We start from the raw sequence: 25,511 nt of genomic DNA on the forward strand, positions 1-25,511 counted from the left end.
ATCCCTTAACTTTCACCCTTCTGTGTGGGCAGACAGGTAACGGAGCCCAGAGGTTGAGTTCAGCGTAGAAAAACGTGGATTGCAACAGCCTTTCGGTCGTGCATCCTGGGCAGCGTGGCTCTTTTGTATACTCATGTACGTAATGTAACTTGTAGATTTGTACAGGGCTTGTAATTGTGTACATTAAATAAATGCGGTATTAACTTACTAAAGCCGTTTGCAAGGAGGATGCCGGAACTCTTTAAATCAAGGGATTTTTTTTTTCTTTCTTTCCTTGCTCTGCGTGGCCTAAGCGGAGTGGGTCTACGACAGCTCGCCACAGAGAGAGAAATTACACACTAATATCGAAGAAACGGTGGAATAGAATCATTAAAGGAAGGATGCCCAAGGAAGGGACAAAATGAAATGTGAACGAAAAGATTAAAATCATTTTAGAAATTAGTTTAAAGAATTGAATTGTTGTATTGGCGTGCGACGATTCAATGAAGAGAAGGACTAGGGGAGACATGATAGCAGTCTTCCAATATTTGAGGGGCTGCCCCAATGAAGAGGGGGTCAAGCTATTCTCCAACGTCCCTGAAGGCAGGACAAAAAGCAATGGGTGGAAACTAATCAAGGAGAGAAGCAACCTAGAACTAAAGAGAAACTTCCTGACAGTGAGAACAATTAACCAGTGGAACAACCTGCCTCCAGAAGTTATAAATGCTCCAATACTGGAAGTTTTTAAGAAGAGACTAGATAACCATTTGTCTGAAGTGGTGTAGAGCAGTGATGGCAAACCTTTTCGGCACCGAGTGCCAAAAAGGGAGCATGCGCTCATGTCTGGGCCGCAACCCAGAAGAGGAGTTGCCCAGGGCGCATGTGCACACCCGAAAATGAACTTCCGGTTTCAGCTACTGAACTTCCGGTTTCAGCCAGCTACTCTTCCGGGTTTCTGGCGCGCATGCGCACCCAACGATCAGCTGGCCGGCGCACATGGTCACGCAGGAAAACGGATGACCAGCCGTTCTAATTTCCGGCACTGCTGCATGCAAAAAGGCCAGCTGATCGTCGTGCGCACATGCGTGCCAGAAACCAGGAAGAACAGGCAATGCCATGCGTGCCAGGCGACATGGCTTCGGACACGCATGCCATAGGTTCGCCATTACGAGTATAGGGTTTCCTGCCCAAGCAGAGGGCTGGACTAGAAGACCTCCAAGGTCCCTTCACAAGTTGGCCATGGTAAGGTAAGCTGCGACAAATCAGCCGTGGCAAGTTGTCGCATTTCGAAGCAATATCTTCCGTCTCAAGGCATCCTTGAAACCGGTCCAGCGCACCTCAACCTGGGTTCAATGCGGTTGTGAGATTGAGCCATGGATGATCTCAGGGAAATGAAGGAAACTAGATAGTTTTGAGAATGGAAAGGCTGCAACGGAGCACTTTTAAATCTGTGTTACTCAATCTTGGCTACTTTCAGTTGAGGGGGGGGCTTCAACTCCCAGAATTCCCCAGTCAGCATGCAGAATTGTGGGCCCGGCTATGGAATTCTGGGAGCTGAAGTCCACAAATCTTAAAAGTTGTCAAGTTTGAGAAACACTGCTGTAGATTATCTCTGGTTCACCAGACTTCTCAAAACTATCTGACTGCAACCTCTCCATCGTTTTGACACCACCTGTTACACCCAAAGGCGCTTTTTTCAAGAGGCAGCTGGACTTCCTTTGTTTTTCCTTGAAGACGTTTTGCTCCTCATCCAAGAAGCTTCTTCAGTTCTTCTTTCCTTCTTCAGAACTGAAGAAGCTTCTTGGATGAGAAGCAAAACGTCTTCAAGGAAAAACAAAGGAAGTCCAGCTGCCTCTTGAAAAAGCGCCTTTGGGACAACCGGGACCCAGGTGACTTGAGAATCTCCACAGATACCATCTCATACAATTTCCAAGTAATAAATTCATAAAATGGTGCATTATTTTCAAAAAAAAAAAAAAAAAAGACGAATTTTAAGCAATTCCACTGCTTTAATTCCTAGCCCTCCGCGTGCTACGAAATCCTATCTCAGGAAAGCATGACGTCCATCGCCTTGAGGATCCGTTCTGCAGGCTTTTCAACGTTTCCTGGAAAGATTCTGTGCTATTTTTATCTTAAATTTCAAAAACTAGATTTATTTGGGAGGTGGGGGGGGGGATACAGGAGAGGTAACCCTCCCCCCCCTCAACAGCGAAGCTCCATCTGCTCCTGATTTGGCTTCAAATCACAGAAGTAACCGAAAGGAGCAATGAAAAGTCAGAGCATCCTTTGAGCAAAGCAAAAGTAAAAATGGAAGGCGTGCTAAGCAGCCCGCTCCGTAATGCCAATAAAAGGAGAATATTGTGGGTTCGTTTTGTAAATCAAAACCACAACTCAAAAGTCTGGTTTGAATGCAACGAGTGGCAAGACTCCGGTAATGGAGATCCGAGCTTGAAAGATGGACCTGGTAATGTGTGTGTGTGTGCAGAAGGACGCGAGAACAATAAAACAGCCGTCGCTTTCTACGGAAAAGACGAAGCAGAACTTCTCGAGTGAAACCAATCAACAGGTCAAGTTCTCGGCACAACCAAGAGACGGGTGGAGGACGAAAAAAACGCCCCCTTCAACCAACCGCGACGTAGGAGAGCTCCTTGGCCCCGTCACCACCTCAGTTGCCGGAGGCGAGTTGTCCAAGACAGACGTGGTAGGAACTGGTCATGCCGCAGAAGAACTGTGCAACTGTCCAAACGTCCCCTCCAGCCGTCGTCCACAACGCCGACTTTCCTCTGCAGGCGAAGGGTCTGTCCGGAAAGTCCGATTTTCAGGAATCTCCTCCATCAATGGCAGTTCTGGCAATTCGGATGGCAGGCCACGCCATTCACTTTGCAACGGCAGCCCCCGCTGATGTCGCCCAAGCCCTGGAGGGAAAGAAGCACGGAGTGTGAAAAGGGGGGGGGAGGCAAAATCAGCAAGGACTCGATTTATCCTCGATTTATGACCCGAACCGAGGTTGTTCTTACAATCGTAAAGTTGTGGCTGTTAAAACTGCATCCAGTTTCATCAATATTTGGTTTTTTGCAATGGTCGTTAAGCAAATGCAGCAGTCATTAAACGAGTCCCATTTTCTCCATCTTGATTTTTTTTTTTTTTTTAATACTATAGATACGGTAGTCCTCAAGTTATGGCCGCAATTCAGCCCAAAATTTCTATTGCTAAGCAAGACAGTTGTCGCACCCCATTTTAAGACCCCATTTGCCAGAGTTGTCAAGCTTTGCTGTCTGGGGGATTCTGGGAGTTGAAGTCCACCCATCTTTAAATTGCTGAGATTGGGAAATCGTGAACTAATCCAACCTTCTGCAATATGTAGAATGCATAAAATCACACACACACACACACACACACACACACAGAGAGGGAGAGGGAGAGGGAGAGAGAGAGTGGTGCATTGGCCTAGAGGTGGAGCTCTCACCTCACAATCAGAAGGCTGTGAGTTCGATCCTAGGTAGAGGCAGATATTTCTCTCTCTGGGTACACTGAGAATATATCTGCTGAACAAAACTCCGCATTGGCAACAGGGAAAGGCATCCGGCCAGTAAACTCTCCATTCAGTTGCCCAGACTCCACCCCGGTAAGGGATTATGGAGTCATTAAAAGACCAAAATAAATAAAATTACACACACACACACACACACACACACACACACACACACACACACAAACTGTTTCTACCCTCCGTCAATACATACAGCTGGTCCCCAGCGTGGCCCTTTGGTGACCCAGCAAATCTCCGTGTGGCAAACGGTGCACCGGATCCAGTCGCAGCCATCCTTCTTCTGCACGATGATCCTGCAGGTGGGGCAGTACATGGCCTCCCCGTCCTTCACCAGTCTCTGAAAAAGGGAGCAGAGCCCTTCACAACAACGTCCACAGCTTGTGCCCGCCTCTTCCTGATGGCACCGGGAGGGAGAGGAAAAGGTTTATGGAGAGCTAGTTTGGTCTAGTGCAGAGGTCTTCAAACTTGGCAGCTTTAAGACTGGTGGACTTCAACTCCCAGAATTCTCCAGCACAGCTATGCTGTGCTGGAGAATTCTGGGAGTTGAAGTCCACCAGTCTTAAAGCTGCCAAGTTTGAAGATCTCTCATCTAGTGGCTGAGGCACTTGCCTAGAAACCAGGAGACGGTGAGTTCTAGTCCTGCCTTAGGCATGAAAGCCATCTGGGTGACTTTGGGCCAGTCTCTCTCTCTCAGCCCAACCCACCTCGCAGGGTTGCTATGAGGAAAATAGGAGGGGGGAGGCCTATTAGGTATATATAAAGGTCAAATATTTATTTTTATTTTGTTCTTTTATTCGTAGGTTTATATGTATAATACTTTTCTAGTCAGGGTTTTTTCCTACGTAGCTCATAAGGAGAAGCCTCATAAGGCAGAAATAGTACTATCCCAGTCTCCCTTAAGTCTCACAGCAGACAACACAAAATGTCTGATAAAGCCTGAAAGTGGTGATTTGAGATATCACCCAACCATGGCAATACAAACATCTTGAGCTACGTAGGAAAAAACCCTGACTAGAAAAGTATTACATATATAATTTGATTTATATGCCGCCCTTCTCCGGAGACTCAGCGGCTTACAATGCGCTAAGCAATAGCCTTCATCCTTTTGTATATTTATACAAAGTCAGCTTATTGCCCCCACAATCTGGGTCCTCATTTCACCTACCTTAGAAAGGATGGAAGGCTGAGTCAACCTTGAGCCTGGTGGGATTTGAACTCACAGTAATTGAAGGCAGCAGATGTAAGTGGATGTTAATTAGTCTGCTGAGCCACCAGAGCTGCCTTGAGTTGTTTATAAAATGTAATAAACATGTGAGAGAAGAAATAATATACAGTATATGTAGAGAAAGATAGATGATAGAGATTAGTTAACTTGGTAGTGATAGAGATGATGAGATAGATAAATATAGATAGTAGATAATACATAGATATAGAAGAGATGTAGATGATAGATGATAAATAAGAGGTGGTAGGTAGGTAGATTAGACAGACAGACAGATAGATAGATGATGGATGTAGATGGATGGACAGACAGACAGACATGATATAGATATAGATATAGATGGATTGATAGATGATAGAGGATGGATGGATGGATGGATGATAGGCTTAGGGTCCACAGACAGGGAGACAGATACTGGAGGAAAAGACCTTTTTCTATGTTAGATCTATGGTTATACAGTATCTACCCAACCCACCAGAGCAGGCGGGCAGGCAGGCAGGCGATGTTACAGGTGACCCCCACTCTGCTAAGGAGGTCCATCTAGTGCAGGGGTCTCCAATCTTGGCAACTTTTAAGATATGTGAACTTCCAACTCCCAGAATTCCTCATCCAGCAAAGCTCAGAGTTGAAGCCCACAAGTCTTAAAAGTCGCCAAGATTGGAGACCCCTGATCTAGTGGGACCAAGAAGGATGGCCTTCTCCGTGGTGGCTCCCAACCCTGTGGAACATCTTCCCTGCGGAAATAAAATCCCCCCCCTCACCTCGACGCTCTTTCAAAAGGCCCCCAAAGACCTTGTTTTGCCAGTGGTTCCGGGAACCCCAGCGGGATACGGACTCCATCAAGCGGTTGGTTTGATTTCTCATCACCAGCGTGAGTTTGGCGTTTATTACGGGGGGGGGGGGGTTATTTCTTAAGCCGCCCGGAGTTGCCATGAGTTGGGCGTCCCTATAAACTTTCTTATTTTTGTAATCAAACGGTGCCCCGCCGTTCTCACCAGCAACACCTCCGTGGTCTGTTGTGCAGCGTGGTCATTCAGCGCTCGCGCCTGCAGATCGTCCTGATATTGCTTGCAGTTCATGTTTTCGTGAATAGCCTGCGGAGGAAAACATGGCTTGGACATAGATTCATCATCCAGTGTTCTGACCCAGCTCCCCAAACACGACAAACCCTCTAAAGGGAACTCGAAGATTCCTTTTTGCCCCAACAAAATGTTTCTCTCTCAACACAGGCTAACAAGTCCATGAATAGTTGTCTGTCATGTCTATTCATCTCCGCCTGCTGCCTTTTATCCCCAGAGCTAGGATGAGGCTTCACTAGCAGTGGTGGCTCTTCCGTCCCAAGGACCGGCCCATAGATTTCCACTGCTCTCCTCTCCTCTGCCTTCTGAGCATCAGGCACTGGACCCAGCTGTTCCTCCTCCTCCTCATCAGTCACCTCCAGACCTCCTGGGGCCTGTTGACTCTCCATCTGAGGGCTGACGGAGGTCCCAGGTTCCGTCTCTGTCTCTCTCTCTCTCTGCCAGCTCTATTCCCTCTTTCCCCTCGGAGCTCCCAGGTTGCCTTGATGCCAGGGTGGATTTTTTTTTTTTTTTAATTTGATTTATATGCCGCCCTTCTCCGGAGACTCAGGGCGGCTTACAATGCGCTAAGCAATAGCCTTCATCCTTTTGTATATTTATACAAAGTCAGCTTATTGCCCCCACAAACTGGGTCCTCATTTCACCTACCTTAGAAAGGATGGAAGGCTGAGTCAACCTTGAGCCTGGGGAGATTCGAACCAGCAGAAATTGCAGGCAACTGTGTTAATAACAGGGTGCACTAAACCCCTGTACTATCAAGGCTACTATCAAGGATTTGATTTAAATCGAGTTGATTTAAATCATGATTTAAATCACTAGTAAAAAGGCTTGATTTAAATCAACTCGATTTAAATCATAATTTTTAAAGAGCAACTGTCATCTCTGCTACTCCTTTGACCCACCGTTGACTCACCGATAGTCCCAGCGTTGCAGAATATACAGCCTCCTGCTACATAACTAAGCTCCATTTCATGCGGAATAAACTAAATTATTTATGTATCTTAAATAGAAAACTATCTTACGATAGATTTTTACCCCAAAAGTTTTTTATTAAAATAAATTCGATAAAAATTAAAAAAAAATCTGATTTAAATCAAAAAAATCCGATTTAAATAAAAAAAATCCAATTTTTTTGATTTTTTTAAAAAAATCATTGATTTTTATCCACGCTGCTTGATGCTGACCCTGACTCCGACACCACCACCTCCTCCTCCTCCTCCTCTGATTCGGCTACTGGAGGGTCCGGCGGCCGATAGGCCACAACAGTCAGCTTGAATGGACCTTCCCTTACACACCGCCCTGCCAGTAATTCAGCGGATCCAACCTTTCTGGCAACGTGGTTCCGGTTCTGTGGAAGACAATTGTTCCACGGACTGGGGTGGGGGGCCCCCAGTTTCACACACAACTTAGATCTCACACATGCGCAGATAAATCGTCGCTCGACCGTCCGCCACTTGTGTAGATCGGTTCCTAACAGGCCGCGGATCGGTACCGGGCCGTGGCGCAGAGGTCGGGGACCCCTGTCTTGGGGCACTGATTCCCAGATTAAGAGTGGGCAGAAAGATAGGAATCCTATGTCGCCCAAGCATTCCACAAGGAGAAATTTTCCATCTACAGAAGAATCAGGGCTGAGATTTTTTTATTTATTTATTTATTTATTGGTTCGATTTATATGCCGCCCTTCTCCGGAGACTCAGGGCGGCTTACAATGCGTTAAGCAATAGCCTTCATCCTTTTGTATATACCTGCTTAGTAGGGCTGTCGGCCCGCCCAAGCGGTGTTCTTTTTTATACAAAGTCAGCTTATTGAGTCTTGTGCGCCAGTTGCGCCCTTTTCTAGACCGGGATGCCCTCGCCATGGTCACTCATGCCCTCGTTACCTCTAGGTTGGACTACTGTAACACCCTCTACATGGGGCTGCCCTTGGGATGCGTCCAGAGGCTCCAGCAAGTCCAGAACGCAGCCGCACGGGTAGTTACAGGGGCGTCTAGATACTCCCATGTAACATCTCTCCTGCGTGAGCTGCACTGGCTGCCGGTGGCGCTCCGGATACATTTCAAAGTGTTGATGCTCACCTATAAAGCCCTTCATGGCTTAGGCCCAGGGTACTTGCAGGACCATCTCCAGCCGCTCTCCCACTGTCCTGTGCACTCTCACAGAGTCGGCCTTCTCAGGGTGCTGTCGGCCAAACAATGTCGGCTGACGGCCCCCAGGAGGAGAGCGTTCTCTGTGGGAGCCCCGACCCTCTGGAATGGATTGCCCACCGAGCTCAGGACAGCCCCCGACCTTCTTTCCTTCCTTTCGTGAGCTGAAGACGTGGCTCTTCCGTCAACTCAACTGATCCGTTTGGGGGTACACTGTCATAATTTTAAACTGTTTTTAATAGGGTCGCTGATTTTAATTTTATTTCATTGTGATTTGTATTGGAATTTGTCATTTTGTAAGCCGCCTCGAGTCCCCAGGGAGAAAGGCGGCATATAAATCGCAATAATAAATAAATAAGTAAATAAATAAATAAATAAATAAATAAATAAATAAATAAGTAAGTAAATAAATAAATAAATAAATAAATAAACAAACAAACAAACAAACAAACAAACAAATAAATAAATATTGCCCCCACAATCCGGGTCCTCATTTTACCCACCTCGGAAGGATGGAAGGCTGAGTCAACCTTGAGCCTGGTGAGATTTGAACTCGCAGTAATTGCAGGCAGCTGGTGCTATTTAACAGCACGTTAGTCTGCTGCGCCACCAAGGCTCCAACCGGAAGTGGTGTTACCCCCACATTTTCCATATAGAACAGGGGTCCACAACCCCACAGGCCGTGGCCCACTAGCCATTTAGAACCGGGCCGAAGCAGGAGTGGGTGAGTGCGCACATATGCGCCTCCTCACTTATGTGGGCAGCACATAGCAAGCACGTCCATGTGTGCTCCATTTGCGCGAGCAGCAGATGTGTGTCGCCATCGCTTGCCCAAATGGAGCAGTGTGCACACGCATTTCTGGCCGTTCACATGGAACCATCCCCTCTCCCCACCCCCGCCGGTCTGCAAAGTTGGAAAGATTGGGAAACTCTTGAGATAGAACATAGAATAATAGGGTTGGGAGGGACCTTCGAGGTCTTCTAGTCCAACCCCTGCTCAAGGCAGGAGACTCTCTACCATTTCAGACAAATGGTGGTCCAATCTCTTCTTGAAAACCTCCAGTGATGGAGCACACCCACGCACCATGAGCCACGGTGGCGCAGTGGTTAGAGTGCAGTACTGCAGGCTACTTCTGCTGACTGCAATTTGGCAGTTCAAATCTCACCAGGCTCAAGGTGGACTCAGCCTTCCATCCTTCGGAGGTGGGTAAAATGAGGACCCCAGATTGTTGGGGGCAAATATGCTGACTCTGTACACCGCTTAGAGAAGGTTGTAAAGCACTGATGGATGTCAGCACTTCAAGCTGCATTTACTCTAGTGCTGACATAAGGAGGAGAAGCGGAGGCGTCTGGAAAGGGACGTTTGACTTTTCACCTACTTATTTTCCCTGGAGATAATATCCCCTAGGAGATGGGATGGGAGGGGGGAAATTCCTTTGAGCTGGAGCAGTAGATTAGGGGTAGAATGACTTGGAAGATGGCCAATGAGTGCAGGGGAGTGGGGAACGGAAAGGGAGGGTTTTGGGGCTGGAAGTCAGTGTTGGCTTCGATGGTAGTCGGGTTTAGAATGCCGTGCTTAATAAATAGGAGCTTTTCTTCAAAGACTTCGTTTGAAATGCAATTTATTTGAGACGACCTCAAAACTTGACATTGTAAAGCAGTATATAAGTGTAGTATAGAAATGTTATTGCTATTCTGGTAGCAAGCAGTTCCCCTGGATAATTGTTCTCACTGTTAGGAAGTTTCTCTTTAGTTCTAGGTTGTATATTTTCTTATTTAGTTTCCATCCGTTGCTTCTTGTCCTACCTTCTGGTGCTTTGGAGAATAGGTTGATCTTCTCTTCTCTGTGGCAGCCCCTCAATTATTGGAAGATGCTGTCATGCCATCCCCTAGTCCTTCTTTTCATTAAACTAGACATGCCCAGTTCCAGCAACTGTTCATCGTATGTTTGAGCCTCCAGCCCCCTAATCATCTTAGTTGCCCTTTTCTGCACTTCTTCTAGAGTCTCAATATCAAAAAGAGCCTTGGTGGCGCAGCAGACTAAAGTGCTGTTAAGTAGCATCAGCTGCCTGCAATTACTGCAAGTTCAAATCTCACCAGGCTCAAGGTTGACTCAGCCTTCCATCCTTTTGAGGTAGGTAAAACGAGGACCCGGATTGTGGGGGCAATAAGATGACTTCGTATAAAAAAGAACACCGCTTAGGGGGGGCCGAAAGCCCTACTAAGCAGGTATATAAAAAAGTATGAAGGCTATTGCTTAACGCATTGTAAGCCACCCTGAGTCTCCGGAAAAGGGCGGCATATAAATCAAACTAATAAATAAACAATAAACAAACATCTTTTTTATAGTGTGGGGACCAAAACTGGATGCAGTACTCTAGGTGTGGTCTTACTAAGGCTTTATAGAGTGGTATTATAAGTGATATTATTAACTTTATAGAGTGGTATTATATTTATAGAGTGGTATTAGTACCACCGAGTGGTGGCTCAGTGGCTAAGATGCTGAGCTTGTCGATCGAAAGGCCGGAAGTTCAGCGGTTCGAATCCCTAGTGCCGCGTAATGGGGTGAGCTCCCGTGACTTGTCCCAGCTTCTGCCAACCTAGCAGTTCGAAAGCACGTAAAAAAAAATGCAAGTAGAAAAATAGGTACCACCTTTGGTGGGAAGGGAACAGCGTTCCGTGCGCCTTTGGTGTTTAGATGAGCACTGCCCCCTAGAGTCGGGAACGACTAGCACATGTGTTTATTAGTACCTCACTATTAATGCATTTTAGGATTGCATTGGCCTTTTTGGCAGCTGCTGCACACTGCTGGCTCCTATTTAATTGATCATCCACTTGGGACTCCAAGATCCCTCTCACATGTTACTACTATTGCGCCAAGTTTCACCTAATCTGTCCCTATACATTTGGTTTTTCTTGCCTAAGTGTAAAGCATTTACTAACTCAAACGGTCCTTCTATGCAAGTTTGGCGTGGTGTCCACTCCAAAGATGGGACACAGCTTACCTGACACAACAGGCAGTTCGGTTTTTGACACACCGGGCAGTAGAACTCGTTCACGTCGTCTTCGTAAAAACACCAACCCCGGCAGTCTGTCGTTTTGCAGTGGAAACTCGACCGGCTACGATTCTCAGCGATGGACATCCCCAAATCCAGAAAGTGCTGATATTCTTCCTCTGTTAGTAGCTATGGGCAAAACGGAGATGACTTTAGAGAAGATCTTTAGGGCAGCAGTCCCGAACCTTTTGGGCACGAGGGACCAGTTCCACGGAGAAAGGTGGTGCTGGAAACCACAGCTCTTCTATTCTGGGGCAGCAGTGAAGAATGTTAGACTAGAAATGGGGACGAAACACTGTGTCATGCCCCCTTCGAGTCTGAATCCGAGGGGAAAGACGAACAGTTGACAGAGAGCGAGAGAGTGGCTCTGTTGGCCGTGGAGGAAACTTGGAAAGGGCAAAGCCAGGTTGGGAAGAGCAGGGGAGAGGTAGAACATGGGAGAGGGGGTTCAGATGAAGACCAAGGCCCACCCCTTCCTCATCCTAAGTCACGCAGGAAAGAACGGAGAAGAGACCAACGTGAGTTGTGTGGCTTACAAGGGAGGGAAGGGCCCCCCCGATTCCCTTCACAAGGCACACCTGGGGATGGAGTTTAAAGGAGAGGCAAATGGGAGGGGCGGTTGTCGGGAACAAACACGGAGTTCATCTCGTGTTAACTGCTTTATCGGAGTTCCCGGCATCCTCCCAACTGGTTTGATTTACTGCCGTGCTACTTCACTTCTGGAACTCCTTATCTTGCTTGCCCTGCCAGATTAATTACCTTATTTTGCCTTGTTGGATTTATAGTTGGAAGTTTTCTGCTTATAACATTTGGACTGGAGTATTTTCAGCCAAAGGCTGTTACAGGTTTGTGGGAGAGTTTTTCTCCAGACCGGAGAGTAAAATGAACGTTGAGGGCAAAGTTGGAGCTAATAAAGGGACTCATACTTATTCTCTGGCTGTGTGTGTATTTATTTATTATTTATTTATTTATTATTTATTTATTTATTTATTTATTTATTTATTTATTTATTTATTTATTTATTTATTTATTTATTTATTTATTTATTTATTTATTATTATTTATTATTTATTTATTTATTTATTTATTTATTTATTTATTTAAATTTCTATATCGCCCTACTCCCGAAAGACTCAGGGCGGTGAACAGCCAGAAGATAAAACACATAAATACAAAAATTTAAAATAGACTAAAAGCGAAGTAAATAATTTGGCTGAATTTAAAATACCCCATAATTTAAAAACAAATTAAAATTTACATTTAAAAAGGGGAGAGGATTTAGGCCAGGCCAGCTTGATGAAATAAAAGAGTCTTAAGCGCGCAACGGAAGGTGCGCAGATCCGGGATCCTCCGTATCTCTGGGGGGAGCTCGTTCCAGATCGTAGGTGCCCCCACAGAGAAGGCCCTCCCCCTAGGGGCTACCAGTCGGCATTGTTTGGCCGACGGCACCCGGAGGAGCCCCTCTCTATGGGAGCGTACTGGCCGGTGGGAGGCTATTGGTGGTAGTAGGCGGTCCCATAGATAACCAGGTCCTAAGCCATGGAGCGCTTTAAAGGTGATAACCAGGACCTTGAAGCGCACTCGGAAGACCACCGGGAGCCAGTGCAGCTCGCGCAGGAGGTGTGTTATGGGAACTCCACGTTGCTCCCATCACCACCCGCGCGGCCGCACTCTGCGCCAGTTGGAGCCTCCGGGTGCTCCTCAAGGGGAGCCCCATGTAGAGAGCATTGCAGACTAATGCTGCAATTAATTACCTTATTTTGCCTTGTTGGATTTATAGTTGGAAGTTTTCTGCTTGTAACACTTGGACTGGAGTATTTTCAGCCAAAGGCTGTTACAGGTTTGTGGGAGAGTTTTTCTCCAGACCGGAGAGTAAAATGAACGTTGAGGGCAAAGTTGGAGCTAATAAAGGGACTCATACTTATTCTCTGGCTGTGTTGCCTTTGTGCCATGCCCCAGGTCATCACACACTGGTTTTGAGGTCCATCCTGATACCCACCCCTTTGATCTCGCGGTCCAGCAGCTGCGAGGGACAGGAGTAGTTGTCATCAATGTAGGGGCACTTGACCTCCGGTTCTGGGCTGTTGAGGATGGTCCCCCTCAAGCAATCCCTGAAGATAGGCAAGGAGGAAGCACAGAACCGATTATCCTCACATTGAACTCCTAGAACTTCCACAGAACTCTGATGTGGCCACGAAGAACTCTGCACCCTTGGACACTTATAAAAGAGAATATTCGTAGCTGAGTGTTGAACTGTGGGGTCCCTGGTGCTCTCCGAGCTTGATGCTAACACTGATGATGTTACCTAGATTGATCATGAGACATCTACAAGAAAACAATGAATGAACAACTCAGAGAGTGCCAAGGACCCCACAATTGCCGTCTCCTCCTCCTCCTCTCCACACATCCCAACCCTTCTAGTACTGATGGTGTTAGCTAGCTGGGTCATGAAAGGTCTGCAAGAAAACAACCAAGCTCAGAGAGCACCAAGGACCCCACAGTTGTCTCCTCTTCCTCCTCCTCCTCTCCACACATCCCAACCCTTCTAGTACTGATGGTGTTAGCTAGCTGGGCCATGAGAGGTCTGCAAGAAAACAACCAAGCTCAGAGACAACCAAGGACCCCACAATTGTCTCCTCTTCCTCCTCCTCCTCCTCCTTTCCACAAATCCCACACCCTTCTAGTACTGATGGTGTTAGCTAGCTGGGCCATGAGAGGTCTGCAAGAAAACAACCAAGCTCAGAGACAACCAAGGACCCCACAGTTGTCTCCTCTTCCTCCTCCTCCTCTCCACACATCCCAACCCTTCTAGTACTGATGGTGTTAGCTAGCTGGGCCATGAAAGGTCTGCAAGAAAACAACCAAGCTCAGAGAGCACCAAGGACCCCACAATTGTCTCCTCCTCCTCCACTTTGCAAACCCCCCTCCCTTCCAGCACTAATATCACCTAATTTAGTAATGAAACGTCTGCCAGAAAACCACCAAGTTCAAAGAGCATCAAGGACCCCAGGCTGGGCCACCTCCGGGCCACCGAAAGCTTTAAACTTAATTTCCATTTCAGAATGGAGGTTTCCCTATGATTTCATTCTCAATTTTGTCCCCCAATTCCGTGTTCCTCAAAAGAACTGTGGATCCCCAGAATTCACCTTTCAGCCTTTCCTATATATACCCCATTTTACTATGCTTGCATAAGACCTGCCTTCCTTGGCAATCCATTGGATTCTTTCTTAGTTTTTGATCTGCGTCCTTGGATTATTTCAAATGCATCTCCCAGTTTAGGTATCATTCGAGATAAACTTAAGAACAGAGCTAGGAACTAGCAGTTCCAGTTACATAAACCCATTTTAGATGTCTCCTAAGACCATCAAGGAATCTCTTAAGTAGGAACTACCAGTTCCCACACTAGGAAGACATACATACAGTAAATCCATCTTAGCTGTCTCCTAAGACCACCAAGAGATCACCATAGTAGGAACTAGCAGTTCCTATGCTAGGGAGACCAGTTACATAGATTCATCTTAGATGACTCCTAAGACCATCAAGAGATCTGCAAGGTAGGGACTAGCAATTCACACACTAGGATGACCAGTTATATAAACCCATCTTTGATGTCTCCTAAAACCATCAAAGATTACCAAGGTAGGAACTAGCAGTTCTCATGCTAAGGAGACCAGTTACATAGACTCATCTTAGATGACTCCTAAGACCATCAAGAGGTCACCAAGGTAGGAACTAGCAATTCTCAAACGAGATGACCAGTTATATACACCCATTTTAGATGTCTCCTAAGACCATCAAAGATTACCAAGGTAGGAAAGATCAGTTCTCATGCTAGGGAGACCAGTTATGTAAACCTATCTTAGATGTCTCCTAAGACCATCAACAGATCAGCAAGGTAGGGACTAGCAATTCACATACTAGGATGACCAGTTATATAAACCCATCTTTGATGTCCCCTAAGATCATCAAGAGATCACCGAAGTAAGGTGTTCCCATTCTAGGGAGACCAGTTATGCAAACCCATCTTAGATGTCTCCTAAGACCATCAAGATACCACTGAAGTAGGAACTAGCAATTCGCATCCTAGGATGACCATTCTACAAAGCCATCTTAGATGTCTCCTAAGACTATCGAAGATATCGCAGAGGTAGGAACTAGCAGTTCCCATGCCACTTATGTAAACCTATCTTAGATGTCTCCTAAAAGACCATCGACTGATCCTCCAGGTGTCCTCCTCTGCCTTATGACCAGGCCTTGATAACAAATCCTGAGCACGTTCTGGAACCAAGGCTCACTTGCAGAAGGAATGGAGACATTCTCGTAGGGTGACTCCTTCTCCAGGCTCCAGGTTCATGAAGCAGATGGGGCATTGAATGGCTTCCTCAGAAAGCACTAAGTTCTGGTTGTCCCACTGCAGGAGTTGCCTATAGTTTCGTTTTTTCTCTTCTTCTTCCACCTGTGACCAGAGAGAGAAGGGGAGTGTAAGGTTTCTTACCTGTGGGGTTTTTAGACGTGTGGCTTTTACGGCCTAGATCAGGGGCCTCCAACCTTGGCAACTTTAAGCCTGGCGGACTTCAACTCCCAGAATTCCACAGCCAGCTTTGCTGGCTGTGGAATTCTGGGAGTTGAAGTCCGCCAGGCTTAAAGTTGCCAAGGTTGGAGACATCTTGCCTAGATTACCTGTGAAATCTGAAGAGGCCCTGGGCCATTCTCTCCTCCAGCCAATAAGGATCAGGCTGAATTCACACAGTCCTCGACTTACAACAGTTCATTTAGTGACCCTTCAAAGTTATAATATTACTGAAAAACGATCATTTTTTTCACCCTTACGACTGTTGAAGCATCCCCACAGTCACGTGATCAGAATTCAAACACAAGGCAAGCCAACTCATATTTATGACGGTTGCAATGTCCCGGGGTCACGTGATCCCCCTTTTGCGACCGTCTAACAAGTAAAGTCAATGGAGAAGCCAGATTCACTTAACGACCGGGTTACTAACAACTGCAAGTGATTCACTTAGCAAAAGTGGCAAGAAAAGTCGTAAAATGGGGCAGAACTCACTTAGCAAATGTCTTACTTAAGAACATAAATTTTGGGGTCAATTGTTGTCTTAAGTTGAGGACTACCTGTATACCCCTTCATAGTGCTTTATAGAGCCAGCCTCTTGCCCCCAAAAATCTGGGTCCTAATTTTACCGACCTCGGAAGGATGGAAGGCTGAGTCAACCTTGAGCCGGTCAGGATTGAACAGCTGGCAGTGGGCAGAGTTAGCCTGCAATACTGCATTCCGATAGATAGATAGATAGATAGATAGATAGATAGATAGATAGATAGATAGATAGATCATAGAGATGGATGGATGGATGGATGGATGGATGGATGGATGGATGGATGGATGGATGGATAGATGATAGATAGATAGATAGATAGATAGATAGATAGATAGATAGATCATAGAGATGGATGGATGGATGGATGGATGGATGGATGGATGGATGGATGGATGGATAGATAGATAGATAGATAGATAGATAGATAGATAGATAGATAGATAGATAGATCATAGAGATGGATGGATGGATGGATGGATGGATGGATGGATGGATGGATAGATGATAGATAGATAGATAGATAGATAGATAGATAGATAGATAGATAGATAGATAGATAGATCATAGAGATGGATGGATGGATGGATGGATGGATGGATGGATGGATAGATAGATAGATAGATAGATAGATAGATAGATAGATAGATAGATAGATAGATCATAGAGATGGATGGATGGATGGATGGATGGATGGATAGATGATAGATAGATAGATAGATAGATAGATAGATAGATAGATAGATAGATAGATCATAGAGATGGATGGATGGATGGACGGACGGACGGACGGACGGACGGACGGACGGACGGACGGACGGACAGACAGACAGACAGATAGATAGATAGATAGATAGATTATAGAGATGAATGGATGGATGAATGATGGATGGATGGATAGATAGATTATAGAGATGGATGGATGGATGGATGGATGGATGGATGGATGGATGGATGGATAGATAGATAGGAGAGAGAGAGAGAGATGAGAGATAGAGACAGACAGACATGGAAGGAGAGAGAGAAACAGTGAGAGAGAGAAATAGACATAGAGAGAGAGAAGACATAGAAAGATAGCAATACCATGTTTTCCCGAAAATAAGACCCTGTTTTATATTTTTTGGAACCCCGAAATAAGTGCTTGGCCTTATTTTCGGGGAGGACTTATTTTTGGGGGGAGGGGCTTATTTTAGCGCATGCGCTCAAAATCCCAATTAGGCTTATTATCAGGGGAGGTCTTATTTTCGGGGAAACAGGGTAGCACTTACACTTATATACCGCTTCAGAATGCTTTCCAGTCCTCTCTAAGCAGTTTGCAGAGCCTTGGTGGCGCAGCAGATTAAAGTGCTGTTAAAGTAGCACCAGCTGCCTGCAATTACTGCAAGTTCGAATCTCACCAGGCTCAAGGTTGACTCAGCCTTTCCATCCTTCCGAGGTAGGTAAAATGAGGACCCGGATTGTGGGGGCAATAAGCTGAGTTTGTATAAAAAAGAACACCGTTTGGGGGGGGGGGGGGCGAAAGCCCTACTAAGCAGGTATATACAAAAGTATGAAGGCTATTGCTTAACGCATTGTAAGCCGCCCTGAGTCTCTGGAGAAGGGCGGCATATAAATCGAACCAATAAATAAATACAGAGTCAACCTCTGGCCTCCAACAATCTGGGTCCTCATTTTACTCGAGCTGGCCAGGATTGAACTTCCTGGCAGTGGGCAGTCAGCCTGCAATGCTGCCTTCTGACTACTATGCGCCACCAGGGCTCTTCAGATCAAACCCCCCCCTTCCACCCCGATGTGGCTGGCCAGGTCCACCCCTCACCTGTTGGTACTGGCGGGTGGCCTCCAAATCCCTCTGCAGCCATTCTTGCTCTTCCGCATCCAGTTTATAATCTTCCGGGACGACGTAATTCAAGGGCCGCTCGGCACAGCACATTTCGCATCCGGGACGGGACGGCTTGTTGATAAATGTACAAGTCAGGCACTCCCAACCGATCTAGGAAGCCACCCAAGCAGGTGGGGAAGCAAAGGAGTGAGAGGCATATAGGAGACAACATGGCAGCCCAGTTACAATAATAGAGTTGGAAAGGACCTTGGAGGTCTTCCAGTAGAGTCCCCTAAGATTTCTGGCTTGGGGACCCAGAGAAAGGGAGGGGAGGGGAGAAAGAGAGGATGGTTTTGTGAGAGGGGCAGGTGCGCACACCCTATCAAGTTTCCGAAAGATGCCCTAATTAATTCATGGGCCATGATCCAAACTTCAAAGGAAATATAGTCATTTATTAGGAGCAACATTCCGGCAATACTGGGATGCAGTTAGGACTGATCCTACGTAGATTTACGTTCCCCTATGACGCTGTCTCTCCCCTCCTCTCTGGCCATGTCATAAATCACATTCTCCAATTCACCACTTTGGCTGGCTGTGAAATCCAACACCCTCCTTCTGATTGTGGTCAGGAAGGATGTATGGAATGCACTTCAGTTCTCCCTCCCTCCTGCTCAGGGCAACTTGAAAGCTTTGCAAGTTGACGCACCCGTTCCTCGCGCGAGTGGGGCTGAGGGCTCCCCCGTGCACCAGCCGGCCACTCACACGGCCTGGTTGCGAATAGGCTGCGGCCTGGTAGTAGGTCACGGCCCACAGGTTGGGGACCCCTGTTCTACTCCAACCCTCTGCTTGAGCAGGAGATCCTATGCCAGTGACGGCTAACCTTTTTTGCCATCGCATGCCAAAAGCGGGGGGGGGGATGTGTGGGAGGTTGTGTGTGTGCACGCCAACACCCATAATTACATGCGCCCTGCCCCCGCACATGCGCATGCTCCCCTCCCCCGCTCTCCCCGTTTTTTGCTCTCCCCAGGCTCCAGAGCCTCTCTAGGAGCCTGGGGAGGGTGAAAACAGCCTTCCTCACCCACCCACCCCCGAAGGCCTGAAACAGCCCATTTACCAACTTCCGGTGGGACCGGAAGGCTCGTTTTTCCTCTCCTCAGGCTCCAGAGCTTCTCTGGAGCCTGGGGAGGGCGAAAACGGCCTTCCCCACCTGTCAGGCCCTCTGGAGGCAGGAAAAACACCTGTTTCCCTACTTCTGGTGGGCCCAGAAGGCCCGAAAATCAGGTGGAGCTGAGTTCGCGTGCCCACCGATATGGCTCTGCGTGCCACCTGTGGCACGCGTGCCATAGGTTCGCCATCACGGTCTTATGCCATTCTGGACAAAATGGCTGTCCAGTCTCTTCTTAAAAACCTCCAGTATTGGAGCAGCGCAAAGTTCTGGAGGGAAATCGCTGAATAACAGTTGGAAGGGACTTTGGAGATCCTCTAGTCCTGTGATGGCGAACCTGTGGCACGCGTGCAACAGGTAGCACACGTAGCCATATCAGTGGGCATCCGAGCTCAGCTCCGGCGCGTGCCAGCTGATTTTCGGGCCTTCTGGGCCCACTAGAAGTAGGGAAACAGGCTGTTTCCTGCCTCCGGAGGGCCTCGGGGGGGGGGAGGTAGTGGGGAAGGCCTGTTTTTTGCTATCCCCAGGCCCCAGAATCTTTCTTGGCGTCTGGGGAGGGCAAAAACTGCCTTCCCCAACCCCTCGGAGGCCCTCCGGAGGCTGAAAATGGCCCATTTGCCAACTTCCTGTCCCAGAAAGGCTCTGGACCCTCCGGACAGCAAAAAACAGGCCTTCTGGTCCCACCGGAAGTTGGCAAATGGGCCGTTTCCAACCTCCAGAGGGCCTCCGGGTGGGTGGGGAAGGCCATTTTTGCCCTCCCCAGACTCATAGAGAGGATCTGGAGCCAGGTGAGACAGAAAAACGGGCCTACCGGGCCATCCTGTGCCAGGAGCTGGTGGGGGAGGGGTGTTCATGCACGCATGCACAGGGGTGGGGCGCATAGAATTATGGGTGTGGGCACGCGGGCGCGCAACTCCCCCCCGCCCCCTCTCCGGGCACGCGATGGCAAAAAGGTTAGCCATCACTGCTTCTAGTCCAACCTCAGCCTCCAGAGACTTTCTTGGAGCCTGGGAAGGGCGAAAATGGCCTTCCCCACCCACTCCCGGAGGCAGGAAAGGGCTGTTTTCGCCCTCCCCAGACTCCTAGAAAGGCTCTGGAGCTTGGGGAGAGAGAAAAATGGGCCATCGCATGCCAGGAGCGGTGGGGGGGGGGGGTGTCGCACGCTCATGCGCAGGGGAGGGGCGCATACGCAAGCTCCCCCCCCGCTCCTGGCACGCGATGGCAAAAAGGTTCGCCATCACTGATATAGATAAACCAACACGCGGCCTCAACGGCTCTCTAAAATCTCCAGCTGTCTGCAAGGAGTATCAATCCACCCATCCTCCACCGTTTCAGTCAGAACTGAAGAAGCTCCTCGGAGGAGAAGCGAAACGTCTTCGAGGAAAAAATCCAGTTGCCTCTTGAAAAAAAACACCTTTGGGACAACGGTGACCTGGATGACGGAGAATCTCCGTAGATATTATTTGGCTCTTGCGTACGTCTCTCATCTTCTTAATCTCTACATCACGCACTTTCTTGCGCGTCTCCTACCTTTGGCGGCTCCACGGGGAGAGTCAGCTCACAGCCGCTGCCCTCCTCGTGCACGTCCAACATCAAGGAGGGCTCCGTTGGTGTCGAGAAGTCCGAAGAGCCCGAGTCGCCAGTTCCCCGAGGCACCAGGACTCCTTCTCTGATGCCTAACTCTGACGACAACACACAAGGGAGAAAGGAAAGACGTGTTTACAGCGTGACTACTATTTTGAGACAACCCAGGAGCTGTTGTGGCCCGTCAGCGGCCTGTGCGAATTATAGCTGATTCTGACAGCGAGGAGGCTGGTGTGGTGCTGCGCCGGCAGCCTGTGCAGCTGGCACTCGAGTCGGACAGTGAGGAGGCTGGAGAAGATGTGGTGCCAGAGGCGGGGATTCAGCCAAGGCCTTCAGAACCTCCAGAAGCTCCCATAAGTGAAGAGGAAGAAGAGGAGGAGCCTCTTCTCGATGCACGGGCGCACAGAGCTGCCAAAAGGCAGGAGTGGCTCCTCAGGAGGAGGTCTCCTCGAGAGTAAGGCTTGGGGCTAATTGGCCACTCCCTTAGCCTATTTAAGGAGGGACGCCAACTGAAGCAATTTGTAGGAACAACTTTAGTTCACTCTCCTTCGCGTCTGGATTCTCTGCAAAATTGCTTCTGGGCTTTCTGCCAACTCTAGTAAGACTGCTATTACCTTATCTTAGAATTCTGGTAGGCTGTTAAGACAGTTTATTAACAGCCTTTGGTTGATAAAGACTGAGTTATTTGAGTAAAATAAGCTTTGTATAGAGTTTGTAAGTGCTATGTTCTTTGGGGTCCATAGCTGGGGCAGAACAGGAGCAAAATACAGGACACAAGAGATTTTATCATTACAAATGGTGGTTTATATACAAGACTTCTATATACAGACATACACGTGGTAGGCACATACCAGGCAAGCAAGCAATCTTCACCTCTACACGGAGAACTACAATGCAGATAGAACACGACGAGGAGAGTGATACAGGAGGAGAGAGACAGATGCGCCCTCTCATGGCCTCCCTTATATAGACAGGTTCTTAAAGGGGCAATAACCCTGCCGACTCATTCTCATTTCATCATCTCGGTTTACAGCCTTACAGCAGCTGGTCAGCTATTAAATCATCATTACCTTAACAGTCACTATGTGGGTTTAGAGTTTTAAAAATGTCACGGTGCTTCATAGTTTGAAAGAGCACAGACACAGGTGGTCCTCAACTTACAAACCGTTTGCTTAGTGATCGTTTGAAGTTACAACGGCACTGAAAAAAGTGACTTACGGCCGTTTCTCACACTTACGGCCGTTCCAGCGTCCCCACGGTCATGTGATCAACAGCCAGACGCTTGGCGACTGATTCATATTTATGATGGTTGCGGTGTCCCAGAAGTCATGTGGATCCTCTTTTGAGACCTGTAGTCTCGACCTATGACCACATTGAACCCCACATTTCTGTCGCTAAGCGAGGCAGTTGTTAAAAGTTAATTTTGTCCCGTGTATAGCATCGGGATTTTGAATCACGTGACTGTGGGGCTGCTGCAACGATCGTAAATGTGAAACATAGTCCTAAACTCACTTATTTTCAATACCGTTGTAACTTTGAACGGTCACTAAATGAATGCTTGTAAGTCGAGGACATCTTGTACTTCCGGTTTTTTGGCAATTTTTTTCTCAGAGCAAAGCATTGGTTCACTTAATGACGCTGCATTCACTTAACAAACTGTTGAGGATTCACTTAATGACCTCTCAAAAAGATGATAAAATGGCGACTGTCACAAGTTACGGTCATCAATGAGGACAACCTGTAGATAAAGGTATTCCTCGACTTACAACAGTTCATTTAGTGGACTGTTCAAAGTTACAACGGCAGTGAAAAAAGGAACTTATGACCATTTTTCCTACTTATGACGACGCTTGGCAACTGACTCGCATTTATGATAGTCGCAAGCGTCCCGGGGGTCACGTGATCCCCTTTTGCGACCTTCTGACAAGCAAAGTCAATGGGGGAAGCCAGATTCACTTAACGACTGGGTTCCTCACTTAATAACTGCAATCACTCACTTAACGAACGTGGCATGAAAAGTGTAAAACTGGGGCAAAACTCACTAACGAACGTCTTTCTTAGCCACATCAATTCTGGGCTCCATTGCGGTCGTAAGTCGAGGACTACCTGTGTAGATGGTCCTTCCATGCCCCTGGTGCCCCTTCGGACCAGCTCACCTTCCAATTGCCTGCGTTCGTGATCCAACTCTGCCGTTTCTTTGCTCAGCTTCTTGGTCTTGGCGGACATCAAGTAGAGGTAGGCCTGGTCCGCCGTCCTTCTGGATACCTTGGTAGTGGAGGGTCTCGTGGTCCTGGGGCAGCCTCCGTCCCACCACCCACTTCTGGATGCTGGGTGGGAAACCATAATGGAGATGCATCTGTTCAGGAGACAAAAGGCAGCTGTAGAGAATCCACAGGAGACGTCTGCCTCTAGAGGAGAGTAGGGTGTAGAGTAAAGTAGAGTAGAGTAGAGTGTAGATTGTAGAGTAGAGAGTGGAGAGTAGAGTGTAGAGTGTAGAGTGTAGAATAGAGAGTGTAGAGGAAGGAGAGGAGAGGAGAGGAGAGGAGAGGAGAGGAGAGGAGAAGGAGAGAAGAGAAGAGAGAGAAGAGAAGAGAAGAGAAGAGAAGGAGAAGAGAAAGAGAAGAGAAGAGAAGAGAGAGAAGAGAAGAGAAGAGAAGAGAAGAGAAGAGAAGAGAAGAGAATATACTGAAGAGAGAATACAGAATAGAACAGGATAGGATAAAATACAGAAAGAATAAATACAGAAAGAATAGAGTAGAGTAGAGTGGAGAGTGGAGAGTGGAGAGTAGAGTGTAGAATAGAGAGGAGAGGAGAGGAGAGGAGAGGAGAGGAGAGGAGAGGAGAGGAGAGGAGAGGAGAGGAGAGGAGAGGAGAGGAGAGGAGAGGAGAGGAGAATATACTGAAGAGAGAATACAGAATAGAATAGGATAGGATAAAATACAGAAAGAATAGAGTAGAGTAGAGTGGAGAGTGTAGAGTAGAGTGTAGAATAGAGAGAGGAGAGGAGAGGAGAGGAGAGGAGAGGAGAGGAGAGGAGAGGAGAGGAGAGGAGGGGAGGGGAGAAGAGAAGAGAAGAGAAGAGAAGAGAAGAGAAGAGAAGAGAAGAGAAGAGAAGAGAAGAGAAGAGAAGAGAAGAGATATCTTTATATGTTTTAGCCTCCAGGCCTTTAATCCTCTTAGTTGCTCTTCTCTGCACTTTTTCCAAAGTCTCAGCATCTTTTTTGTAATGTGGGGACCAAAATTGGTTGCAGGATTCCAGGTGGGGCCTTACTAAGGCTTTACAAAGCGGTGCTAATACTTCACCTGATTTTGATTCTATGCCTGTTGATACAACCCAGGACTGTATTAGCTTTTTTGGCTGCTGCTCTTCCTTCCTTCCTTCCTTCCTTCCTTCCTTCCTTCCTTCCTTCCTTCCTTCCTTCCTTCCTTCCTCCCTCCCTCCCTCCCTCCCTCCCTCCCTCCCTCCTTCTTTCTTCTCCTCCTTCTCCCCCCTCCTCTCTCTTTCTTTTTGGCTGCTCAGTTGCTCTCCTCTGAACTTTTTCCAGACTCTGAACCTCTTTTTTGTAATGTGGGGACCAAAATTGGTTGCAGGATTCCAGGCGTGGCCTTACTAAGGCTTTATAAAGCAGTACTAATACTTCACGTGATTTTGATTCTATGCCTCTGTTGATACAACCAAGGATTGTATTAGCTTTTTTTGGCGGCTGCTACACATGGCTGGCTCATATTCAAGGGATCGTCCACTAGGACTCCAAGGTCCCTCTCACAGTTTCTCCATCGTTGCTGTGGTGAAAACCTGGATTGAAAACCCTGACTTCTCCTGAAAATGGACCGGGTGCAGAATACCATGATGGCATCATCATAGATTAGAGTAGAATAAGCTGGAAGGGACCTTGGAGGTCTTCTAGTCCAGCCCCCTGCTCCAGCAGGAGAACCTATACCAATTTAGATAAGTGACTATCTAGAGTTTTCTTAAAAACATCCATTGATGGAGCGCCCACGATTTCTGGAGGCAAGTAGTTCCACCGGTTAATTGTCCTCACTGTGAGGAAGCTTCTCCTGAATTCCAGGTTCCTCCAAGATCACCCAACTTTTGCCCCAAATCTGCCTCTGACAGTTCATACCATGTCTTTGAGGGAAGCCATAGTCATGGAAGGTTGGACCTTCAGAAAGATGGGTGTGGTGACCATCTGGGCATCTTCCACGCCCACCCAGAGCCTAGAAGAAAGGAGAGGCATTATGAGAAGGTCCTCCACCAGGTCTGACTCCAAAACCCATCCCTTCTTCTCCATGATTCTCTTAACCTCTGACTTGCTCACACTACCAAGGTCAGAGGTCATCATCTCAATGTTCTTCGGAGTCCACTCCTGAATGTTCTTCCGCCATCTTTTCTCCACCCAAGAAGCACAGTTTCTGTGAGGTGGCCTTCCATAACCTACCACCCTCCAACTATGATAGACTCCAAATACAAGAATTTATCAGCCAGGAGGACTTTTCTCCATGGTGGTTTGGACCTTCTGACAGCTGTAGTCCAGGAGAGGGGTCTCCAACCTTGGCAACTTTAAGATGGCGGACTTCAACTCCCAGAATTCTTTGCTGGCTGGGGAATTCTGGGAGTTGATGCCCACCAGGCTTTAAGTTGCCAAGGTTGGAGGTCCCAAGACATATTTGAGAACACTAATCCAGAAAATAAGGACCTCACCACGCCAGGGGATACAAAGGTGAAGTCTTCTTTAAGTCAAACTTGGCTCCTCATGGACCCATCTCATATACAGGTAGTCCTCGACTTATGAGCGCAACGGAGCC

At 47.5% G+C, this 25,511-nt stretch overlaps 1 protein-coding gene across 1 annotated transcript in view; it reads right to left on the reverse strand.

Moving 5' to 3' along the window:
- Positions 1-1,968: 1,968 nt before the first annotated feature.
- RBCK1 (RANBP2-type and C3HC4-type zinc finger containing 1) overlaps positions 1,969-25,511 on the reverse strand; it is a 31,499-nt gene continuing 7,956 nt past the window's right edge. The window contains 11 exon segments of the mRNA XM_070940265.1: positions 1,969-2,894; positions 3,723-3,866; positions 5,747-5,845; positions 10,979-11,158; positions 13,029-13,140; positions 15,325-15,485; positions 17,954-18,127; positions 20,652-20,803; positions 22,862-22,952; positions 22,954-23,061; positions 24,830-24,923. Of these exon segments, the coding sequence (XP_070796366.1) occupies positions 2,814-2,894; positions 3,723-3,866; positions 5,747-5,845; positions 10,979-11,158; positions 13,029-13,140; positions 15,325-15,485; positions 17,954-18,127; positions 20,652-20,803; positions 22,862-22,952; positions 22,954-23,061; positions 24,830-24,923 (1,396 nt within the window). The 3' untranslated portion in view covers positions 1,969-2,813.

This window comes from Pituophis catenifer, unplaced genomic scaffold (assembly GCF_029215685.1).
Source record: "Pituophis catenifer annectens isolate HBS135680 unplaced genomic scaffold, rPitCat1.0.hap2 SCAF_3, whole genome shotgun sequence".
NCBI lineage: Eukaryota > Metazoa > Chordata > Lepidosauria > Squamata > Colubridae > Pituophis > Pituophis catenifer.